The sequence below is a fragment of the Enhydra lutris genome, unplaced genomic scaffold (assembly GCF_002288905.1).
Source record: "Enhydra lutris kenyoni isolate GAN:26980312 unplaced genomic scaffold, ASM228890v2 scaffoldscaffold12, whole genome shotgun sequence".
Taxonomy (NCBI): Eukaryota; Metazoa; Chordata; class Mammalia; order Carnivora; family Mustelidae; genus Enhydra; species Enhydra lutris.
The window spans coordinates 4,394,298-4,416,301 of NW_019154096.1; the positions used below are offsets into that span (position 1 = coordinate 4,394,298).

Below are 22,004 nucleotides of genomic sequence, written 5' to 3' on the forward strand. Positions count from 1 at the left end.
TTTGTCATCACTGGACGACCGCGTATATGACTCATGATTCGCCCGCATTCCTGGTGTGGACAGATGGATCCCTTTACTTCTGGCTCTGCGTTGATACCAGCTTGCCAGCAGAGGGAGCTCACTCTTCCTTCTTCTTCTTTTTTTTTTTTTTTTTTCCTTGAAATCCATCCTCCTCCCTTTTTTGAACCTGATCATTTGGTGGCATGCAGTGGAGTCTCATGGATTCTTCATTCTGGAAGCTAATTAAACTTCCAGAAACCTAATTTGTGGGAATACATCCTGCCTGGGCAAATTAAATTTCCTTCCTCCCAGCATCAGACTTTCCAGCCATTGTATCTGCATGTTTGCTTGTTGAGCTATTCAACAAGAGAAGAGAATTTCACCACCTCTCAATATACAGATACACATATTCAGTTGGTTAGATGCAGAGTTTTAAAAACTTTCAGTTCCTCAATCGTAACCAGATCATCTCAATTTGTATTAGAATTAGGAGAAAATTTGCTGTGAGGCTAATAAAGCTAGAAATTCAAGTTCTGTCCCTTTACAAAGCCCGAGGGGGAGATCGGAGTGGTGGCATTTTGTACTCATAATTTTGTATTCATTCTTTTAAGGTTTTATTTATTTATTTGAGAGAGAGAGAGAGAGAGAGAGAGAGAGCAGGGAGAGGGGCAGAAGGAGATGGGGAGAGAGAATCTCAAGCAGACTCCACACTCAGTGTGGATCCTGAGATCAGGACCTGAGCCGAAATCAGGAGCCAGTCGCTTAACCGACCCAGCCCCCCCCCCAGATGCCCTGTATTTATTTTGTTAAAGGGAGACCATAAAGTTATAGAAGCTCTGGTCTCCACAGAGTCTGTGTCTGCCCCTGACAGGAATATATTGAAATATTAACTTTTATAGAAAGCCTTTTGTTGGGGTGCCTGGGTGGCTCAGTGGGTTAAGCCTCTGCTCGGCTTGGGTCATGATCTCAGGGTCCTGGGATCGAGTTCCGCATCGGGCTCTCTGCTCAGCTGGAGCCTGCTTCCCTCTCTCTCTCTGCCAGTCTCTCTGCCTACTTGTGATCTCTCTCTGTCAAATAAATAAATAAAATCTTTTTTTTTTAAAGCCTTTTGTTTCATTGCCTGTTTTTATAGTCAAAAAGTTTCTTCCTATTGCGGTGGTGGTGCTTGTGGTCACTGTGGTGTTCTTCTCTGGAGACAGATGCCTCCTGCCACCAATGCCCATGTGTCAGTAGGAATGGCAACGAGAAATAGCCTGGTTGGAGATCTCTGGTCTGTGCCTTTACGGAGAAGCCCAGTGTGTTCACCAGCTTCCCTGAACAATCAGCTTTCACCAGAAGTTTCCACAGTCAGGTTTCCCAATTTTCCAGCATCAGGGAAGGGAGCTTAGTGTGACCTCCTCTCTCATGTCACACCTGCCCCGAGAACTCACCTCACCTCCGCGTACAGCTCTGCCAAAGGCTGGAGTGCACTGGTCCCCCCGGGCCACAGCAGTGATGGAGATCGATGAAGCGGTCTGCCGTGTCGGTGGCGGGAGCTCACTCTGAACCAGTCCGCTCACTGTCTCCGTGGCCCATGGAGATGGCATTTCGGCCTTCAGTCCCAAACTGGGAGGTACTGAGTCCATGTCAGAGATTTAACCAATTCTAAGTGATGGTCCCGCCAGAGGACACCATGCATGATGAGGGAGATCAGGACGAATAAGACAGATTTGTATCCAAGAATACAAATTTTAATTCAGGGAGGGCCTAACCCTAGAATTCTATAATTCTCCTGTGAACCATGACCTGCTTTGTTTGCAGAGAAAGAGGAATCAAGCGTGTCGATTCTCAGGCTAGCCATGTATGAACACAGGGTTAAGCATGAGGTTAATGCCAGTTGCAGGAAGACCCCATTGGTGGTGCAGGTTAAACAAAGCGCGGAGGCTGTGGTTCGGCATCAAACACACCCCTCCTCCTCCCCCCTCCTCCTCCTCTGTAGTCCCAGCACTTAACTAGTCCGCCGGCCCTTGGCCAACATCTTAACCTCTAAGCCTGTTTTCTCCAACATAAAATATGAAGAATATCCATCTTAGAGTCATTACAAGGACTTGCCCTAACAAATAAATGTATATTTAGAATATATATAATAAATATGCCGCAGAGGGAGTAGGCCCTCAGTAGGTGATGGTATGACCCATTACTGTAGAAGTGGTTACGTCACGGGTCCCACTGTATGCACCGATATAGAACAGTTCAGCCCTACACACAGCTCTGAGCGACACGGCCATTTAGCCTCCCATAGTAAAGTGATGGGACATGTGGAATCACTGATTTCGGTATCTTTTTTTTAAGATTTGATTTGAGAGAGAGCAAATGAGAGAGAGAGAGCATGAGGTGAGGGAGGGTCAGAGGGAGAAGCAGGACCCCTGCGGAACAGGGAGCCTGATGCGGGACTTGATCCTGGGGCTCCAGGATCATGACCTGAGATTAAGGCAGTCACTTAACCAACTGAGCCACCCAGCACCCCCCGCCCATCAATACCGTAAAGATTTTAAAACATTTGAGTCCAAGAATTGGCAAGGTATTTTTTCATTTAATACGATATCATGGACATCCTTGCCGTTCAGTGCAAATGTATCTATGTCACCCAGGCTTAAAAGGAGCCCGAGAACAGAAGGAGGGACCATCCGGGATTCGTTCCTACCTTATGACCTCGATCTCGTCCTTCAGAGAAGCATGGCCACTCCACGGTGGTCTATTAATTCTATAAAGCATTCGATGCTTTGTAGATCAACAGGAAGATGTAGTTAGCCAGGACCACGGATGGAGACCTCACACCGTGGGCACGGAAGCGTACACTTTACAGATATTACCTGAGGAAAGAGAAACACAAGCCTCGGACGGGAGGTCACCTGCCCAGGTCCCCTGGGGTATGCACTGTGCAATCAGGTGGGTCTGGCCTGAATTGCGCCCCTGCTGGGTTATACGTGCATTTGGGTGCCATTCCTTGTCCCCCCACTCCTGGAGCTCAGGGGCGGTAGGAGACCCGATGCTCCTGAACTCATCGGGGTGGGGACCCTCCACACCTAGACCCCTGAGCGAGGCCCCGACAGCACGCGGCAGGATGGCTCAGAGGAAGTGCAGTTTGATGGGGATTTCTAAAAATAATTCTGGGCACTAAACCTCAACACTTACCCCAAAGTTTTATTTTGTTCTGTGTTTATTCCGAATTCTTAGGAGAATTTCTTCTTTTCTGCCTAAGTACATCTTTTCATTTTATCAACTTCAAACTTCTGGTATTTCATTTTTTCCAACCGTATTCCTCTCAGGTTTTAGAATAAGGATTCGCCCAGTTTTGTTGAACTGGTTCAACCTTACTCCTTTGCCCCTTTGTTTTTAATCCCATGGAGCCAGAATTAATAGTGATATGAGTTCTACTTTCCATTTGGTTTCAGGAAATCCAAAACAAGAGATCATTGTTTTCTAATATTTAATTGTCTGGGCTCTGCCAAAATATACATTTTGCTATTTTATTTAATTCTCACAGTTTCTGTTCCCATTGTTTCATTTTAACAGAAAGGTAGTACTTTCAACACAGCAGTCCATTTTCTACGCTTTACGTACTTGAATTTAATTTCCATTTTCTTTCATCAGAATTATCTGCCACTGTTCTTGGGGGTCGGTGTTTCCGAGGCCCCTGCATCTTCATCATCAGGGTCCTCCCGTGTCTGTTCATCAATGTGATTTTCTGCACGGCCTTGTGACGTGGGCCGGACAGTCAGTGGCCAGCGGACGTGAGCGTGGACACAGGGCCCTTTGCCTTCTTACTAGGATTCCAGGGGAGCAACTGGGGAAAATGAGTCTGGAAACCAGCCATGTTCTTTCCCAGGGGATCTTAGAGCTTTGCACTGGCCACACTCCCACTGCTTTCTGCAACATTTCACTTAAAAGGAGTTAGGATCTTCAGCAGACACTGTGTCTCATGCACTTTCCTGCCCTGAAAACTCTATTTGAGTCGAGGTCATAGGTGTGAGTGAATCCCAGATGGTCCCTCTTTATGATCTTGGGCTCCTTTTAAGCCTGGTGACATAGATACGTTTGCACTGAACAAGAAAGGTATCCATGATATATTGTTAAATGAAAAAAATAGCAAGACAGACAACATAATACACACTGGGGGGCTGGGAGCATTATCTCGGGTTAGACTGCCTGGGTTCAAATCTTAACTCTGTCACCTAGAGGCTGTGTGACCCTGTCCTACTCACTTAACCTCCCTGTGCCACTCGTTTTCTCAGCTGGCCTTTAAATAAAAGAGTCTTTTTTTTTTAAAGATTTTATTTATTTGACACAGAGAGAGATAGTAAGAGAGAGCAAGCACAAGAAGGGGGAGCGGCAGGCAGGCAGGCAAAGGCAGAGAGAGAAGCAGGCTCCCCACAGAGCAAGGAGCCCGATGCGGGCCTTGATCCCAGGACCCTGGGATCATGACCCAAGCCGAAGGCAGCCACCAAACCGACTGAGCCGTCCAGGCACCCCTGAATATAAGACTCTTAACTCACAGGAGTGTCATGAGGATTAAATGGCTTCATATATGTATAAACATAGAGAGCAGAGCCTCACACACAGTGAATGCTTAAAAACATATATTTATATTTTCGCAAGCAAACACATTTTGGAAGGACACATCCATTCATCTAACTTACTAAATAAACTGTGACCTAAGTGGTTACCTCTAGGGACTGGGAGCGAGAGAGACAAGGGCAAGAGGACCAGATTTATGCTTTATACACTTAGGTGTTATTTGGAAATCACCTGTTCGTAACAGACCCACCAGGAGGGTTGAGGCTAGGAAAAGATGGGGGTCCGGCCGCATCTGCGTCTTGCAGTTACCTGGGGGATCCAGGCAAGTCTTTGCACCAGCAAGTGCATGTGCTTCCTCGAGCTTCAGGTGAAAGGCCCGCCGCCCCCCTGGGATGACTATGAGGGATACACGAGTTCATACACCCACACCTGCCGGAGCGCCTGGCTCCCTAAAGGACAGACGGTCCCCATGGCAGTAGTGGGAGGGAAATGGAGGTCAAAACCCACAGCCCCTGGGTCATTAGGATGTTTGTCTTTAAAGCCTTGAGAGAAGAATTTAGAAGGCATGTCCCTGAAAGGACAGTAGAAATTAAATGAAAATTGTGGGGTCTTGTGTTCCTTTCCGTTGTTTCCCTCCCTCCCACAATGCCTGTGAATATCTCGGCCATGCATGCACTCTTCACCAAGCATCCCAGAGCCGTCTTGCCAACGTGTTCGCTTTTTTCCTGTAACTGGAAATTAACTCTCCCCGTTCTCCGGTAACTGGAAATTAACTCTCCCCGTTCTTCGTTTCTTGCTCTGCTTTGTAGAATTCATTTGATCTTAAGGGTTTTTTGCTTTCAAGTTACTGAGAGGAATCACAGTTTTGCTATGTCTTTTTCTCGCCTCATCTGCTTTTGTAAGAAAAGGTGAGGGGCACCTGAGTGGCTCAGTTGGTTAAGTGTCTACCTCCAGCTCAGGTCACGATCCCAGGTTTTTGAGATCGAGCCCCGCATTGGACTCCATGCTCAGCGGAGAGCCTGCTTCTCTTTCTCTCCCTCTCCTTTTGCCCTTCCCCCAGCTCACTCTCTCTTCCTCTAATAAAATAAAATCAAGTCTTTTTAAAAATGATAAATAGTGAATATTATTAATGCAACCATATGCATCAAATATTGACCCACTGAATGTGTTAACTACAGAGGATCCATTTTACAATTCTATCATGGTTATGAATTCTAAGACTTGGAAACTCCAAAAAAAAAAAGTAAATATGTCTTTCCACGTTGCCCCCAAGAATTTACAATTTACAACCTAGTAGTAAAATGAAGATGTATAGATATAAGAAACGACATGTCAAATGTTTGAGTGGCCACCAGTGACCAGTGCGTGCCTGGGACTTCAGGTCTGGGTGTGACCATGTAGTCGGAGAGAAAGGCCCCCTTTTTACACACCTGCTGGGTGATGGCAGTTGTGTCCCTTGTTTTATTATCTCCTCAAATGTGCTTAACAACCACGCAGTGTTATTATTCCTGCTGTGGATCCTGAGGGTTTCGGAGGTCCCACACTCAGAAATGACAAGGCAGGACCCACACCCAATCACCTCCCTCCCAGCACCTTCAGGGGATGTGAGGAATGTCACCTGTGTGAGGTCCAGAGTATGGTCTGGGACAGCAAAAGGACGGTCACAAAATGATCTGTGGTGCTTGTTTTCCCAGGAGACTGGATTTGCCTTGTGCCCATGACAGAGGGACAGTTGAAGGGACAGGGTGGCTAAGAAATCCTCTTTCTCCACAGCGGAAGGGGCTCAGCCCCTTGACGATGGGGACTCCTCTTTCCCAGCCACACCTCCTTCCTGTCCCCAAAAACCGGACTGCACGGGTTGTGTATCTTGTTGGGTCACCCCCGCCGAGTGGCACAGAACTGGAGTGGTCGAGGTGGCCGTGAGTGCCGGGTGTTTTCTCAGCCTTCCCCGCCGCCGCCTCCGGAGCCCGCTGCTCGCCTTCCCTTCCAGCGGCCGCTCACGATGCAGCCTCAGTCTCTGCGTTCCTGCCTGCCCTGCACCTGATCCTCTCCTGGAGCCCTCCCGTCACCAGCTCTCCTGCCCTAAGTGTAACTGTGTTCATCCCAGTTACACGGGAGTGGAGGCAACACTTCTGGGTCTGCTGGGGGAAAGAAACTGTGGCAGATCTCAGAGTAAAACCCTGAGTGGGAGAAGATGGAACCTTCCCCCAAGGAGGTGTATCGAGAGAGAAAAATTAAAACACCGTGCGCCCTGATGGGAGCGTGGGGGGTGTATGCCTGCAACACTTCGGATAGGCTGTTCCCGCCACTTGGAATGCCGTGCTCTTTCTCTCCGGCTTGGCGGCCGGGCGTTTTCGTTCTCGAGATTTGTCAGATACCCTCTGCTTGGCCACCTCCTCGATGCCTCAAGCAAAGGTGATTATGGACAGTAGTCCTTCTGTCGCAACGACAGCGTAGTTGATGGTGTCTCCAACCAGTGGTTTCCAGGGAGCAGGAATCGTGTCCCCAACCCGACGCGTGCAGTAAGCACTCAAACGCGTGGGCTGTCTCAGATCACAGCTGAACAAAGTAGGACAAGGTAGATTCCAGCTGGGGTGGGGGGCCGGGGAGGGGAGGTTGGAGAGTTTGATTTTCAGAGGAATTAAACGTCAGCTGATGCTTGAAGAGACTTTGCCAGAGAGTTTGCTGGGTTAAGGGCCAGGACAGGGTCCAGATTTTCTTGGAAAATGGGATGCTCCAGTTTTCTGGATCTCTGTTATCCCTACTGGCCTCTTGGGCCCGGGTAATCCTCCCCGGGTGAAGGGAGAATCTGGTGCCTTGTAGGGGGTGATATTAGCATCCCTGACCTCCCTCCCACCCCCTAGACATCGGGAGCACATTGTCACCAACTGGGGACAAGAAAAATGTCTCCAGACACTGCCGAGTGTCCCGTGGGGGCAAAGTCACCCTGGGTTTAGAACTCAACAAATCTTGGCTCTTGTTTAGCCTTGAAAAAGCCATTCTATAAAATCAAGCGAACAACCACAGAAACTTACCGTTCCTACTGGTGTTGAGGAACTGCTACAGGCCAGTCAGGCTATGCTGAGTGTCTTCTACACATTCTATCTAATCCTCAACTAGGATAATCCTCATTTTATAAACGAGGAAGCAGGATCACAGTGCTCAGGCAGCTGCTCACAGGGCAGAAGGGGCATGTCTCCTGACTCTAATGTGAGAGACTCGGGGCACCCTTGTCTGCATGCCTTCCTAGTGACTGCTGCTCCCTTCGCCAACAGTGTTCAGTATGTGCGGGAACTGGGGGACAGAAGGGGGCATGCAAATAGGCTGAAGGTCAAAAGTAGATCAGATATAGGAAATATGTCCAGATATAAAAATACTCTGATAAATACGGATCTTGAAAAGAAATCATAACTAGCTTACCTTCAAGCAATCCTAAAACATAAATATCAAGCCGAAAGAATGTCCTTTGCCAGCTGTCCTTGCAGTGTACATGTTAGAAATACATAGTCCAAATGACCACTTTCACTAGATTTTTTTTCATCAGCATTATTTCTGCAATTATATTAGCTTTGATCTCAGTTCTCAAGCACTGTTCCTTACCCATTGTTGGTAGAAATTATAAGTGAATCTTGGATCCTGAAGGTCTGCTGTGGGCAGGATCCGGCCACACGCCTTCCCTCGTTTTCCCTGAGAAAAGAGTAAGGACAGTTAGGGGGTAAGGAGTTGGCCCCTCGGGGTAAAGGGGCTTGATGTGTGTTTCAATTAGAACTACTTCTCATTTGATTTCTATTTCTTGCTGTTTTGCTGGAAATTCTATTAACAAAAGATTTGGGGTTTGAGAGTGCTGATGCAGAGCATAGGTCCAATGTAGACTTTTGTTTTTGAGGTAAAACCCCGTGATTTCAACAGCCACTGTTGTGCATAAACAGCAGAGATGCAAACACTTTGCCAAGCCTCCTTCATTTCTGTGGTCAAATTGCATAAAAAACCTCTGAAAGGCAGCAACCAAGGGAGGCAGCATGATACATCGACTCTTTAAAAACAAGCTTTGTCTTTTTTTTTTTTTAAGTGGAATTTGATTCCCATTTTGGCATTCCGGAATGTTCTGTTCGCGACATGAGCAAATGCTCCATATTAGGGCACATCTTTCCTCCTGGCAGCTCGAACGAATAACAAGAGCTCAGTTCACAGAGTTTGGTTCTGACTGTGCGAGTCCGCAAAGGTTGGATTCCCTTTAAAGACACGTTTGATTGCAGGGGGTTTGCTGACCCTCTTTGATATCCTCCACGGACTGCGTGACTGAGCTAAGCGGAGGTTCCCCGTCACCAGCCTGGGGAAAGGCGCGGCCTCTCCGCACCTGCCCACAGAGCTTGTTCTTCGAGTCTACTTTGCCACCTAGTGCCTGGCTCTGGTATTGCGTCACCCCGGCCAACATAGCTTTGCGGAAAGTCCCTTTAGTTGCCAGCGGACGGTGGTGAATGGTGACTGTCGCGTCTGGGTTCGGAATACAGAGGCAGCACCAAGTAACTGATCTTAGGGAAAGGGCGTGGTTGTGAGCTGCAGAGGTATTTTTGGGGTTTTGCATGATTTTTCACCGTTTTTCACAATTACAGTAATAGTGATAAGAATAATAGAGGTGGAATTAATTTAGACCTCTGGAAGACATTAATTTGCTCATTTTTCATCATTCCAGGAGGTATAAACGTTGACAGCCCCCAGTCCTTTTTTTTTTTTTTCCAGAACAGGTAATGCCAGGACAGTGTATAGAAAGTAAGAGGACTTTTGTCTCTAAGAATCCATCATTAGAAACATGCCTCACACTTACACTGGCCTCTCAGGTTTCTCTAAGAACTGGCACATGGGTTTTCAGATTGGATGTTTACACTTTTTAAATTTTAAAATGCTATCCAGCTATTTTACGGACTTAAAATCCCAGAAAACATTTTCTACAACTAATGGGGAGTAGGTTTCTCAGAGCCATCCTTCACTTCCCCCTAAACTTTGTTTCCTTAAATACTTAGCCACATTTTGGTTCCCTTTCTCATTTTAAATATTAATAAAAGAGGCCAAGCAGCCCACGGCAGTGGCTTTCAGATGCTGCTGACCACTGCCCACAGTTCAGATCCCATCTTACGTCATGACCGCATATATGAACACGTTTTTACTCTCCTGTTGGCCCACTGATCAGGTTCTGACTTCACTTCTGAAGAACTGAGTGAGTCGGTTCTGTACGTGCTCGTAAAGAGAACATAGTGAAAACGGTCTGGAAAAATATACACTCAGAGACGAACTCAAGAGCCGAGCTACAGATACATAGATGTGAGTAATCCACATGGAAGGCAAGGGCCTCCCTCCCAGAATCCAGGAGTGAAGGCGTTCAAGTCGACACCCACTGGCAGGATCGTGTTGAGTTGAAAAGCACGGCTTCCTTTGGGTCTCCTCACCAGCATGAGTCAATCCAGTGAGCAAAGATAATGAAGTCCCTTGATTAGAAACGGACAAGCTCTACGGCGTGGAGGCTGTTGGGTCAGGATGAGGAAGAGGTTGGTGCAGGGAAATCCTATCCTCCTCTCAGGGACAGCACTGTAAACAGAAAGCCCACATTGATCATTTCATTTGGATCTCACCCAGGACCCCTGGTTCTTCGGAAATCACATGCTGTTTATAAAATGGCAGATGCATGTGAGGAAAGACATTAGGTGACCTTCACCTCCAGTAAGTATTTTTAGATATCTTTATGGAAGGCTTTTCTTGACATTGTGATCACTTTCCTCGGATGTCATACCAGCCAGATGTCCACTGCTGGGCCTCCAAGGCACGAAGATGCTTTTAAGAAGAGGAATCTGAGGGGCACCTGGGTAGCTTGGTGGGTTAAAGCCTCTGCCTTCGGCTCAGGACATGATCCCAGAGTCCTGGGATCGAGCCCCAAATCGGGCTCTCTGCTCAGCAGGGAGTCTGCTTCCTCCTCTCTCTCTGCCTGCCTCTCTGCCTACTTGTGATCTCTGTCAAATAAATAAATAAAATCTTAAAAAAAAAAAAAAAAGAAGAAGAGGAATCTGGCACAGAGGCAGAGAGAAGTTTATGGAAAATGTCTCAGGTACTGGGACCTGAGTGAAAGTTGGAAGGAGGGGGAGGGGATGGTGTTCCCTAGCCATATTCGGACACCCCCTGAATAGATCCGGCCTCACTGTGAAGAGAACAGGGACACCAGAAATGTACCCCACTGGGCTGGGGATAGAAGATGAGTGCTGTGCAGAGGCATGGCCATTGTGAAGGTCCCCTCTGAAGAACGAAGGGAAGAAAGTTCCCTACAGTGGTGGGGAGTGAAGGCCCAGGGCTGACAGAAGGACTAGGATTTACTGTGTCAGACAGGACAGGAATCATTTACTCATAAAGTGTATATCATCTTTTCAGGCCATTAATACACTGATAAGGGAGTAAGGAATTTTATTTTTAATTTTTCTTTATTATATGTTTTTTGAGAGAGAGAAATTGCAAGGGGTGGGGCAGAGGGAGAGGAAGAGAGAATCTCAAGCAGGCTCTATGCCCGGCACAGAGCTGGATGCGGGGCTCGATCCCATGACTCTGAGATCATGACCTGAGCCAAAATCAAGAGTTGGGTGCTCAGCCAACGGATCCACCCAGGTGTCCCAGGAATTTTATTTTATTTATTTTTAAGATTTTATTTATTTATTTGACAGAGATCACAAGTAGGCAGAGAGGCAAGCAGAGAGAGAGAGGAAGAAGCAGGCTCCCTGCTGAGCAGAGAGCCTGACACGGGGCTCGATCCCAGGACTCTGGGACCACGGCCCCAGCCAAAGGCAGACGCTTTAACCCACTGAGCTACCCAGGCGCCACCCAGGCGGCCCCCAGGAATTTTACTTTTATATAACAAGTTAAACTTCCGTTTTCAGGCCCCATCCCGCACCAGGAATCAGCACACACTTAACGGTTTACAACATCCATTTACTATCTACCATCCCCTGTCCTCCTGGAGAACCAGACTCGGGGTGGATGGCAAGATTCCAGGATCTTCCCCTCAGCTCTCTTCCCTGCCTCCCTCTGGCTTTGGAAATGTGTAGTTTTCTCCTCAGGGACATTACAGGTCAAGCTGAAGCCCTCTTTGTCCGTCTTCCTCACCCTTGTTGTCTTCCCCGTCCAAGATGTCACTGCCAATGTGTGATTGGCATCCTTGTCTTTTTATGAGACTTTTAAGCACACAAATATCTATATAAGATACACGCTATTTTTGTATGTGTTTTGTTGCTACCTAAATCATATCGTGTTTATTCATCATCCCACAACTTGTTTTTTCTTATTCAACAACATATTTTTAGAGCTTTTGAAACTTTCCTATTTATGTGTACATCTGTAACTTTCGGTATATGTATGTATCCGGCCATGAAAGCATTGCCAAGACCAGAGTCATGAAGCTTATCCCCTGTGTTTTCTTCTGGAAATTATAGCTTCATTAGAAACATATTGGCTTATGTTTAAGTCAATAGATGATCGATAGATACATAGATGATTGATCGGTAAATTAGCTTTTCTTCTGCTGTATTTTCCTTTATTACCAGATTTTTTTTAGCCACTGTCAAGCTGATGTTCTTTTCCTGATTTTTGTCATGACAACACATGCTTCAGCAAACATCCTACGTAACCCCCCTTGTAGATGACTATATGCAAGGTTTTCTAGAGGACAGACACCTAGAAATTAAATTGCTGGTTCATGGTGCGCAGACTTTTTCCATGGGATTGACAGCTGAGTCACCTTTTCATAGTTGTCGTAGCAGTGCATTTTCTTTAAGGGGTGAGGAGGCACCTGTTTTACTGGCCTAATGTTTGGGCCGGTGCACCGTTCCTTGATGTTTAAAGACTCTAGTGTTTTAAGCTCTGTCTCTACCAAAGTGTTTCAAGTCAACTTTAAAAAGCCAACTTTAATGGGGGCCTGGGTGGCTCAGTCAGTTGAGCATCCAACTCTTGGTTTCGGCTCATGTCATGATCTCGGGGTCATGAGATCGAGCCCCACGCCCGGCTCCCTGCTCAGTGGGGCGTCTGCTTGTCCCCTGCTCCCTCTGTCTCTGTCTCTGTCTCAAATAAATACAATAAAAAGCAAACTTTGAGCACGGTCTCCCTGAGTTCCTGCAGTTACAACCCTACGCTGAGGACCTGAGAGGTTGGCGTTGGTGGAAGGCAGGCAGCCGATCAGGGAAAACTTCCAAGAATTAGCTCACCACATGTTTCTTGCCCTCTTCGTAACCCACAGAGAGCGGGTGGTGGCCTTCCCGGGGTCCCGTTTGTTTTTCTTGCGATAAGAACACTTAACATGAGACCTACGTCCTGAAAAGAATTTAACCACACACTGCAGGTCTGTTAGCTGCAGACAGCGCGGGCGTGTGCGGCCCGGACTCACCTTGCATCACGTGTGTCCCGAGCGCGGGGTTTCTTGTCCCTCGCTGCCCCCACACCTGGCTCGGCCCATCCACTCTCCGCTTCTCTGCGTTCTGCTGTTTCCGACGCCCCAGATAGGTGACTCATGCAGTATTTGCCCTTCCGGGACTGGTTTATCTCACGAAGCACCACATCCCTGGGTTCCTCCGTATTGTCACATTTCCTTTTCGAAGGCTGAGAAGTAGTCCGCGTGGGCACGCCCTGCCTTTCCTTCACCCGTTCGTCCGTCCGTCGATGTCTAGTTTGTTTCCCTGTCGCGGCTACTGTCGAGAGCGCTACAATGGACAGGGGAGGGCTGAGGGCACTCGAAGATGCTCATTTCAGTTCTGTGGAAGCATGGCCAAGGACAGTGTCATGAAGCTCGTCCTCTGTGTTTCCTCAGGGGAGCTTTATAGTCGCAGGTCTTATGTGCAAGTCTTGTGTCCATTTGTGTTGGTTTTGTGTTGACTTTTGTGTATGGTATAGGACTGGGGTCCAGTTTCGTTCCTACACCGGCGGCTCTCTGGTCTTCCCGGGGTCTTTTGTGGAAGAGGCTGTCCTTCCCTTGTTGTGTTCTTGGCTTCCCCTGTCAAAGATCAGTTGACTGTATATACACGGATGTTTGTGAGCACTCTTTCTGGTGACACGGGTCTATGTGTCTGTGTTTAGGCCGGTTTCATACTCTTAATTACCATGGCTTTGTGATCTTTTTTTTAAATCAGTGATTGTGGGGCGCCTGGGTGGCTCAGTGGGTTAAGCCTCTGCCTTCGGCTCAGGTCATGATCTCAGGGTCCTGGGATCAAGCCCCGCATTGGGTTCTCTGCTCAGCAGGGAGCCTGCTTCCCTCTCTCTCTGCCTGCCTCTCTGCCTACTTGTGATCTCTGTCAAATAAATAAATAAAATCTTAAAAAAAAAAACTTAAAAAAACTTAAATCAGGGATTGTGTTTTCTCTAGCTTTGTTCTTCTTTCTCGATGGTTTTGGTTCTTCGGGGTCCTTTGTGGTTCCATATAGGTAATCCATTTTTACAGAGTAAGAAGTGTGGTCTCAGAGAAGTTAGGCCTTTGGCCAAATTTGCCCTCCTTCTCAGCCAACCCCAAACTCAGACCCAAAACAAACAGACTCTGAGACCATGGTTCTTAACTACCTTTCACTGCTTTCCAATAAAAAGTTATTAATGAAAATACCGGCCTCATTTTTTTGAAAAGATTTTATTATTTGACAGAAAGACAGCGGGGAGAGGGAACACAAGCAGGAGGAGTGAGAGAGGGAGAGGCAGACTCCCTGCTGAGCAAAGAGCCTGATGCGGGACTTGATCCCAGGACCCTGAGACCATGACCTAAGCCACAGGCAGGCACCTAACGACTGAGCCGCCCAGGCACCCATAGCCTCATATTTATTAATAGAAGTTATTTCCATGTGTCTCATTGTATTATAGCATCAGAGGAGTGCCCGTGATTTCCTAGACATTTCTCCCCTCGTAGCTATAAGTCATAACAGGTTTTAATAATGTGCTTTTGCCCATAATTTCCACTTCCTACTCAGAAGGCTTTCTTTTCTTCAATGACATGTTCACCTACCAGATTCACATCCTCCTTTTTGCTTTCACACATATGAAGGTATCAGGAGACAATTATAGTTATCTGGAGTGAATGTATGATCATTAACTATTAACTTATTAATTATTGTCCTTTGGATGTTATACCATATGGGGGGATGACAGGTTACTCTCCTTGAAGGGTCCTTTTGCAACAAGAAAAATCCTGCTCATTTCACAGTCTATATCCGTGGTAGGATGGACGGAGTTGAGAATATTTTTTAAAATAAGAAAAAGCACCTATCTGAAATTTTACGGGGTATTTGATATTGAATTGGTTTTGAATTATAAAGAGAACAATGGCCACTGGTAGACATGCCAAAGAATTTAGGTCAAAGATCACCTGTCTAACAGTTTGTGATTCACAGAGTTTCTAGTGATTAGCCAAGAAGCCGCTAGGTTCCAGGAGCCCCGGAGTGGGTATCTAATGAACCCAATACAGAGAGCTGGTCCCACCCATGGGTAGGACTCAATTCTGGTTTCTTTTATATTCTGTGTTCTCACAGGGGATAACTGGAATGGAATATTGTATAATTTGTGGTGTTCTACAGAATCACAGGATGAAATGAACCGAAAGAAAAGAATTGCTCTAAGGCATGTTTCTAAAATCCCTACTTACAATCTCCACTGACATTGGTCAGCTGAGCAAATTATTTGGCTCTTGAATTCTTACACACATAATGTGATTTGACATTTTGTGTGTAATTTGCACGGAACAATTTGACATTGCCTAAAATACGTGGTGCTTTTTAAAAACTATTATATTCAGATGCCATATCTCATCTATGGGGTAAGTCCGTGGAGGGGAGAGTCCCGACTTCCCGAATTCAGTGGCACCGGTGCGAATGACCTAAAGTTACCAGTGGTTCTGTGAGAGGTGCTGACGTTGAGGGTGGCGGTTATGTTAGTTGGGACCGTTTGGGCGGCAGATGGCAGTAACCTGCCTCAGCAGCGTAGGCAACAAAGGAAATGGTTGGCTCCCATAACCTGCAAGGTCAAGGGGGAAGGCTTGACTTCAGGAGTTGCTAGGTCCAGGTGTTTTGAGAAGACATCATGGTCATGCTGTCTCCACGCTCCACATTGCCTGCCGTCTCTCTCCTCTCCGTTTGCTTGCTTCTCAGATTTTCCACGAGCATATAAATGGGTTACCAGCGCCTAAAAATGCCAAAGAACAGAGAGTTCCCCTCTCTCTTTCCCCAATCCGTATCGGCTCCCCTCCTTAACTTACCGCTCCTGCAGGCCCACTGCTGAGGCAGAGGAGTCAGGGACCATGTGCTGGATGCCCTTCCAGAAATACATACTGTGGAGGACAGGGCATTTCCAAAAGGTTGGCTGAAGGAAAGACAAAGAGCAGACACCCACTGTCTGACATTGACAAGAAGAACAAAGAGGAGAGGAGAGAGATGTATCATCAACACAAACGTAAAGCACTGAGATTACTGGCCATTACAGTTATTTATAAGAAAATCGGCAAGGCAGGAGCTGTGAAAGTTAGTCACCAGAACATGATCAGCATCACGGGACAGCATGGCAGGGACTTAGAAGATGTTTTAAGAATTTTAGGGCACCTGGGTGGCTCAGTGGGTTAAGCCTCTGCCTTTGGCTCAGGTCATGATCTCAGGGTCCTGGGATCGAGCCCCACATCAGGCTCCCTGCTTGGCAGGGAGCCTGCATCCCCCTCTCTCTCTGCCTACTTATGATCTCTCTCTGTCAAATAAATAAATAAAATCTTTTAAAAATTTAAAATTAAAAAAAAAAAGAATTTTAAAAGGTGCTGTGGGAGGTCATGTGAGATTCAGGGCACACCCCAGGGGCCAGAGTGGGGAGCAGGGAGCAGGAGGGAGGGAGGGAGGAATGTAGTATGGGTCGCAGTCCAAACCAAGCATGGACAAGAAACTTAGCCACTATGTCTAGGAAGCTTTGGAGCTTTGGAGTGAAAGACATTGGGGAGAGAAAGCTGTCCAGAAGGTATATAGAAGATCAGCAGGGCTATGGGGCAGATCAGAGAGAAATGCAGGACTAAGGGTGGTCATAGGAAGGAGAAAGTAATACTCGTGGGCACATGTTAGGGAGGACACTTCGCCTCCCCAGGAGGAAGTGGCTGTTAAACTCAAGGACAGGACTTCGAGCTGAGGTGTCTGGTTTCAGATGGGTCTGTTCTCCTCTATCTGTGTGGCTGCAGGTGTGACGGGGAAGATGGGCAGACACCCTATAGGAACTGTGGGAACCTGGGAAGCAGGTGGAGGCAGAGAGCAGATAGATACCTTGCATTTGCATCTGGGAAGAAACCCTCAATGCAATCCAGTACCCCAACAGCATGTAGCATTTCCCAAATACGGACAGTCCTTGGTGGGAGTGAGCTAGAGGTAACGGTGAGCTGACTGTCCCAACAAAACCCTCAGGAGTGAAAAGCAGTAAGGAAGAAAACCCCATCCATCACCCATAACTGGAAATCGGTGCCTTTTCGGGAATTTCATCTCTGGATTATACAGGTGTTCTTTTCTGTAACAGAACAATATGTTAGAATATTTAGACTATTTTTTTTTTTTGCTATTTTCAAATAGTGCTGAAGTAAATATATATAAGTGTATATATGTATGTATGTGTATATAAAATTATATGTGCGTGTTGTGTATGTCCAACCACTTAGGTATTTTATGTGTAGGTATACACACACCCACAATACATACGTATCTCACATACACACATCAGCTCCTGGGATCTGGGAATTTGTGCATTATTCTGACAGATGCTGCTAAAACACCTGTCACATTGTCGACCAATTCACACTGTAGCCACGACCACGAAATTCTGTCCTTCACACTTGTCCATGCTGCCTGCCTCCAATCATTTGTATTTTGCTCATCTTTTAGGTGACAAATGGCATCTCATCTAATTTTTAAATGCACATTAATTCTACTTTAAGGAGGTGGATATCACATTTTAGCCAGCTGGGACAGGCTAGCTGTATGCGGCATCTGGACAGACCGGTGGAGAGTTAGAGAAGCATCACAGTGCGACGCAGAGTGGGAGGGCTCGAGATGATCTGGGTGAGAATCTCTCCCCCCTCCTCCCTCATGCATCGGCTTGATCTCTGGACACATTACTTAACTCTCTGTGTCTCCATTTCTCATAAAATGTAATAAAATTTTAAGGATTCAGTGAGATAAAGCATATGGTGATTTGCACAACGTCTGTCACGTAGGAAGTGTCCGATCTATATTCTCTTTGGATCATTTATTATTGCACTGTGTTGGGCTTTGGGCATCCTGAAAGCCAGAGCAAAGTGAGTTCACTGTTCAAGAAGAAGAAGAGTAAAGTAACAATAGACGCGATGCTTCTGTCGCACATAGCTCTGTGTCAGGCTCCGTACTAAGCTCTGGACATACATTAAAACATTTCAGTGACCAACGAAGTCTCTGACCACTTATTATTGAATTCTAGGTTAAAGTTCTCAACAGTTTATTCCACTAAGCAGAATGTTTCATTCTTATTTGTCTACGAGGCACGTAGTTCACCAAAACAGTTAAGTCACCCCCAGGAAGTGGCTGACCTTCCTTTAGGACTGCAAAGCTCTCCTGCCACATGCTGAGGCCGCTCCAGAAGGTGGCGTGTGAATCTGGTGGCTCTCTGTGGAGAGACTTGATGTGGGGCTCTTGCCAGGGGATGTGTGTACCTGTTCTATGTGACAGTTTACAGTTGAACCCTGTTTAGATCAAGAGCCTAAACACAACACAAGTGCTCCCGAGAGTATTGTGCTGGGATTATCAACGCTGAATTCACAGGACGACACTTGTTGAGGAGTGATTTTGGGTCAAGTGCACCGTGGCTGCTGATGTGAGCAATCTAAGGGGAGGAGGCGGGTCTCACCCAGAGCTTTCCAAGACAGCCTGGGGGTCTTCCTGGTGATGCTCTCACTGGAGCATCTCACTTATTTATGTATTTTGGTTAACAAGCATTTGAAGGAACTAACTGCAGTTCTGCAAGCCTTTGTACACAAACGTGTGCGTGTGGGTGCTAAAACACTTTCTCATCACCAAAGGGAAACTGTCCAAATACTGGAAATATCCAAAACTTGGTTTGGTCAGTGCAGAATATTCTGGCAAAGCTACTGAATATCATCAAGCAGATAATAGCTGCCTTGTATACTCTTATCAACCGTTACCCAGAACCGACACGCTGCTTCTCTAGCCACGTCTTGAGGTGACACAGTGTGTAGCGATTCACACCCCTTTCCTCCCTTGTTCCGGGATGAGGCTGCTCATGCCCGGGGAAGCTTAAACGCTTGCCGACTCCCTAACACTGTGTCCGCCTCCAGCCTGGGAGAGGCCCGGGTCCGGCTGGATTAAATGCAGGTGAATAAGACCAGTGTATCGCATAAGCAGCACAGACACATCTCCTCTTTCCCCCTTTCTCTTTAAAATAAGAGAAGGAAGATTTTGTTGGGGGAGCGCATGATGTGGAAGTATAGGTGGTATAGCTTAGAAATAGGGAGAGTGTGGACAGAAAGAACAAGGCACAAGCAGGTGCATGTCACCTGCTAACTGTGCTCAGATCGGTCTCCCCTAGCTCCGGGCCCCTCACCTTTAAAGTAAGAGAAAGATCTGGATGTTTCTGGCCTGAGAGTAAGCTTCATGTCAGAGGTCTCCCATGGGTTTTAAAAGTTGTGCAGTCCAAAGAACCTATCCAAAGAAGGCAGACATTCTCCTAATGGCGCCTCTTCTCTCTTCTCTCCCCAGACTATGTCCGAGAATCACAATGAGCTGGCACACTAACAGTACAACCTCGCCTTTGTTTCCAAACATCAGCTCACCCTGGGTGCATAGCCCCTCAGATGCTGGGCTGCTCCCAGGCACGGCCACTCACCTTGGCGGCTACAACGTGTCTCGGGCGGCCGGGGAGTTCTCCTCCGCCAATGGCACCACCAGCGACCCGCTGGGAGGCCACACCATCTGGCAGGTGGTCTTCATCGCCTTCTTAACAGGAGTCCTGGCCTTGGTGACCATCATCGGCAACATCCTGGTGATCGTGGCCTTCAAGGTCAACAAGCAGCTGAAGACGGTCAATAACTACTTCCTCTTAAGTCTGGCCTGTGCCGATCTGATTATTGGGGTCATTTCCATGAACCTGTTTACCACCTACATCATCATGAATCGGTGGGCTTTAGGAAACTTGGCCTGCGACCTCTGGCTCTCCATTGACTATGTGGCCAGCAATGCCTCGGTCATGAACCTTCTGGTCATTAGCTTTGACAGGTACTTCTCCATCACGCGGCCGCTCACGTACCGAGCCAAACGAACGACAAAACGAGCTGGCGTGATGATCGGTCTGGCGTGGGTCATCTCCTTCGTCCTCTGGGCCCCGGCCATCCTGTTCTGGCAGTACTTTGTTGGGAAGAGGACGGTGCCGCCCGGCGAGTGTTTCATCCAGTTCCTCAGCGAGCCCACCATCACGTTCGGGACGGCCATCGCTGCCTTCTACATGCCTGTCACCATCATGACTATTTTATACTGGAGGATCTATAAGGAGACTGAGAAACGTACCAAAGAGCTCGCCGGGCTGCAGGCCTCGGGGACAGACGCAGAGGCCGAGAACTTTGTCCACCCCACGGGCAGCTCTCGGAGCTGCAGCAGCTACGAGCTGCAGCAGCAGAGCCTGAAACGCTCGTCCCGGAGGAAGTACGGCGGCTGCCACTTCTGGTTCGCCACCAAGAGCTGGAAACCCAGCGCCGAGCAGATGGACCCCGACCACAGCAGCAGCGACAGCTGGAATAACAACGATGCAGCCGCCTCCCTGGAGAACTCGGCCTCTTCCGACGAGGAGGACATCGGCTCCGAGACCCGCGCCATCTACTCCATCGTGCTCAAGCTGCCCGGGCACAGCACCATCCTCAACTCCACCAAGCTACCCTCCTCGGACAACCTGCAGGTGCCCGACGAGGCGCTGGGGGCGGCCGACCCGCAGAGGAAAGCCGGCAAGCTGCAGGCCCAGAAGAGCATGGACGACGGCGCCGGCTTCCAGAAAAGCTTCTCCAAGCTCCCCATCCAGCTAGAGTCCGCCGTGGACACAGCCAAGGCGTCGGAGGCCAACTCCTCCGTGGGCAAGACCACGGCCACTCTACCTCTGTCCTTCAAGGAGGCCACTCTGGCCAAGAGGTTTGCTCTGAAGACCCGAAGCCAGATCACCAAGCGGAAGCGGATGTCGCTCATCAAGGAGAAGAAGGCGGCGCAGACGCTCAGTGCCATCTTGCTGGCCTTCATCATCACCTGGACCCCGTACAACATCATGGTTCTGGTGAACACCTTTTGTGACAGCTGCATACCCAAAACCTATTGGAATCTGGGCTACTGGCTGTGCTACATCAACAGCACCGTGAACCCCGTGTGCTATGCGCTGTGTAACAAAACATTCCGAACCACTTTCAAGATGCTGCTGCTCTGCCAGTGCGACCGGCGGCGGCGGCGGAAGCAGCAGTACCAGCAGAGACAGTCCGTCATCTTCCACAAGCGCGTGCCCGAGCAGGCCTTGTAGGGGGGGCTCGGCCCAGCGCAGCAGCCACGCGCACGCATCCACCCGCCGACCTCCGGGGGGCGCCGGCCGGCAGTGGGGTGATTGCCGGGGTGATCAAAAGGGGTTTGTCTTTTTATCACCCAGATATGAAGGAAGCTGCCTGTTTACTGACCCAGTGAATAAACCCATTTTAATATAGAAAGACACCAAGTCAGCAAAAAAAAAAAACAAAAAAAAAACCATATTCCTAAATATAAAGAAATTTATTCTGAAATAGACTTTGTTTTTTTTCCCTCAAAGAGGGGGGAAAAAAATGTTTCATAGCAATTCCACACCCAAATCGGTCTGCTGGGTTCTCTGAATCCCCGTTAGCACGGGAAATCTTAGCTGACCATCACTAGCTGAGCCCGCGGCCACGTTCCTTCCGAGGAGCCCATGCAGGGCGATCCAGGTCCCACAGGGAACACGTCAGGCTAGTGAATCGGTGGTTCAGAAATTACTTCATACGTTGCAAAGCTGAACCTTCTTGTCCCAATAGAGCTTCCCCGTCTTCTTTGGTGTATTGTTCAACTCTATTTGTGGACTTGATTCTTACAAAGTACTGTTTCGTGCATTTCCAGTTTCGTACCAATAAAAATATACAAGTATATATATATGTGTGTGTGTGTGTGAGAGAGGGAGACTTCTGCACACACACACAGTGTATATAATATACTGGGAATCACTGAGCTGGCAAATTATTCTTGCAATATATGCTATCAGTACTTTGATAACTGAAGTTCTCTAGGATCCTAACACAACATAAAAGTGAGATAAACCCAGTGTAATGTTTTGGAAACCAGGGCTTCCCCCCCCCCCAAAACATCCCGGGGAATGCAGCCGCGCACAGCCAGACTCTTGAGTGTAAGCCG

At 47.8% G+C, this 22,004-nt stretch overlaps 1 protein-coding gene across 1 annotated transcript; it reads left to right on the plus strand.

Annotated features, from left to right (window-relative positions):
• Nucleotides 1–19,048: 19,048 nt before the first annotated feature.
• On the plus strand, nucleotides 19,049–21,752 carry LOC111144973 (cholinergic receptor muscarinic 3). Its single transcript, XM_022499613.1, has one exon. The coding sequence runs from the start codon at nucleotides 19,234–19,236 to the stop codon at nucleotides 21,112–21,114; it is 1,881 nt and encodes a 626-aa protein (XP_022355321.1). The 5' UTR covers nucleotides 19,049–19,233; the 3' UTR covers nucleotides 21,115–21,752.
• The last annotated feature ends 252 nt before the right edge of the window (nucleotides 21,753–22,004 follow it).

Excerpts from the sequence above, each read along its gene's own strand:
- LOC111144973 (XM_022499613.1), top strand. The coding sequence starts at position 19,234 with ATGGGTTTTAAAAGTTGTGCAGTCCAAAGAACCTATCCAAAGAAGGCA.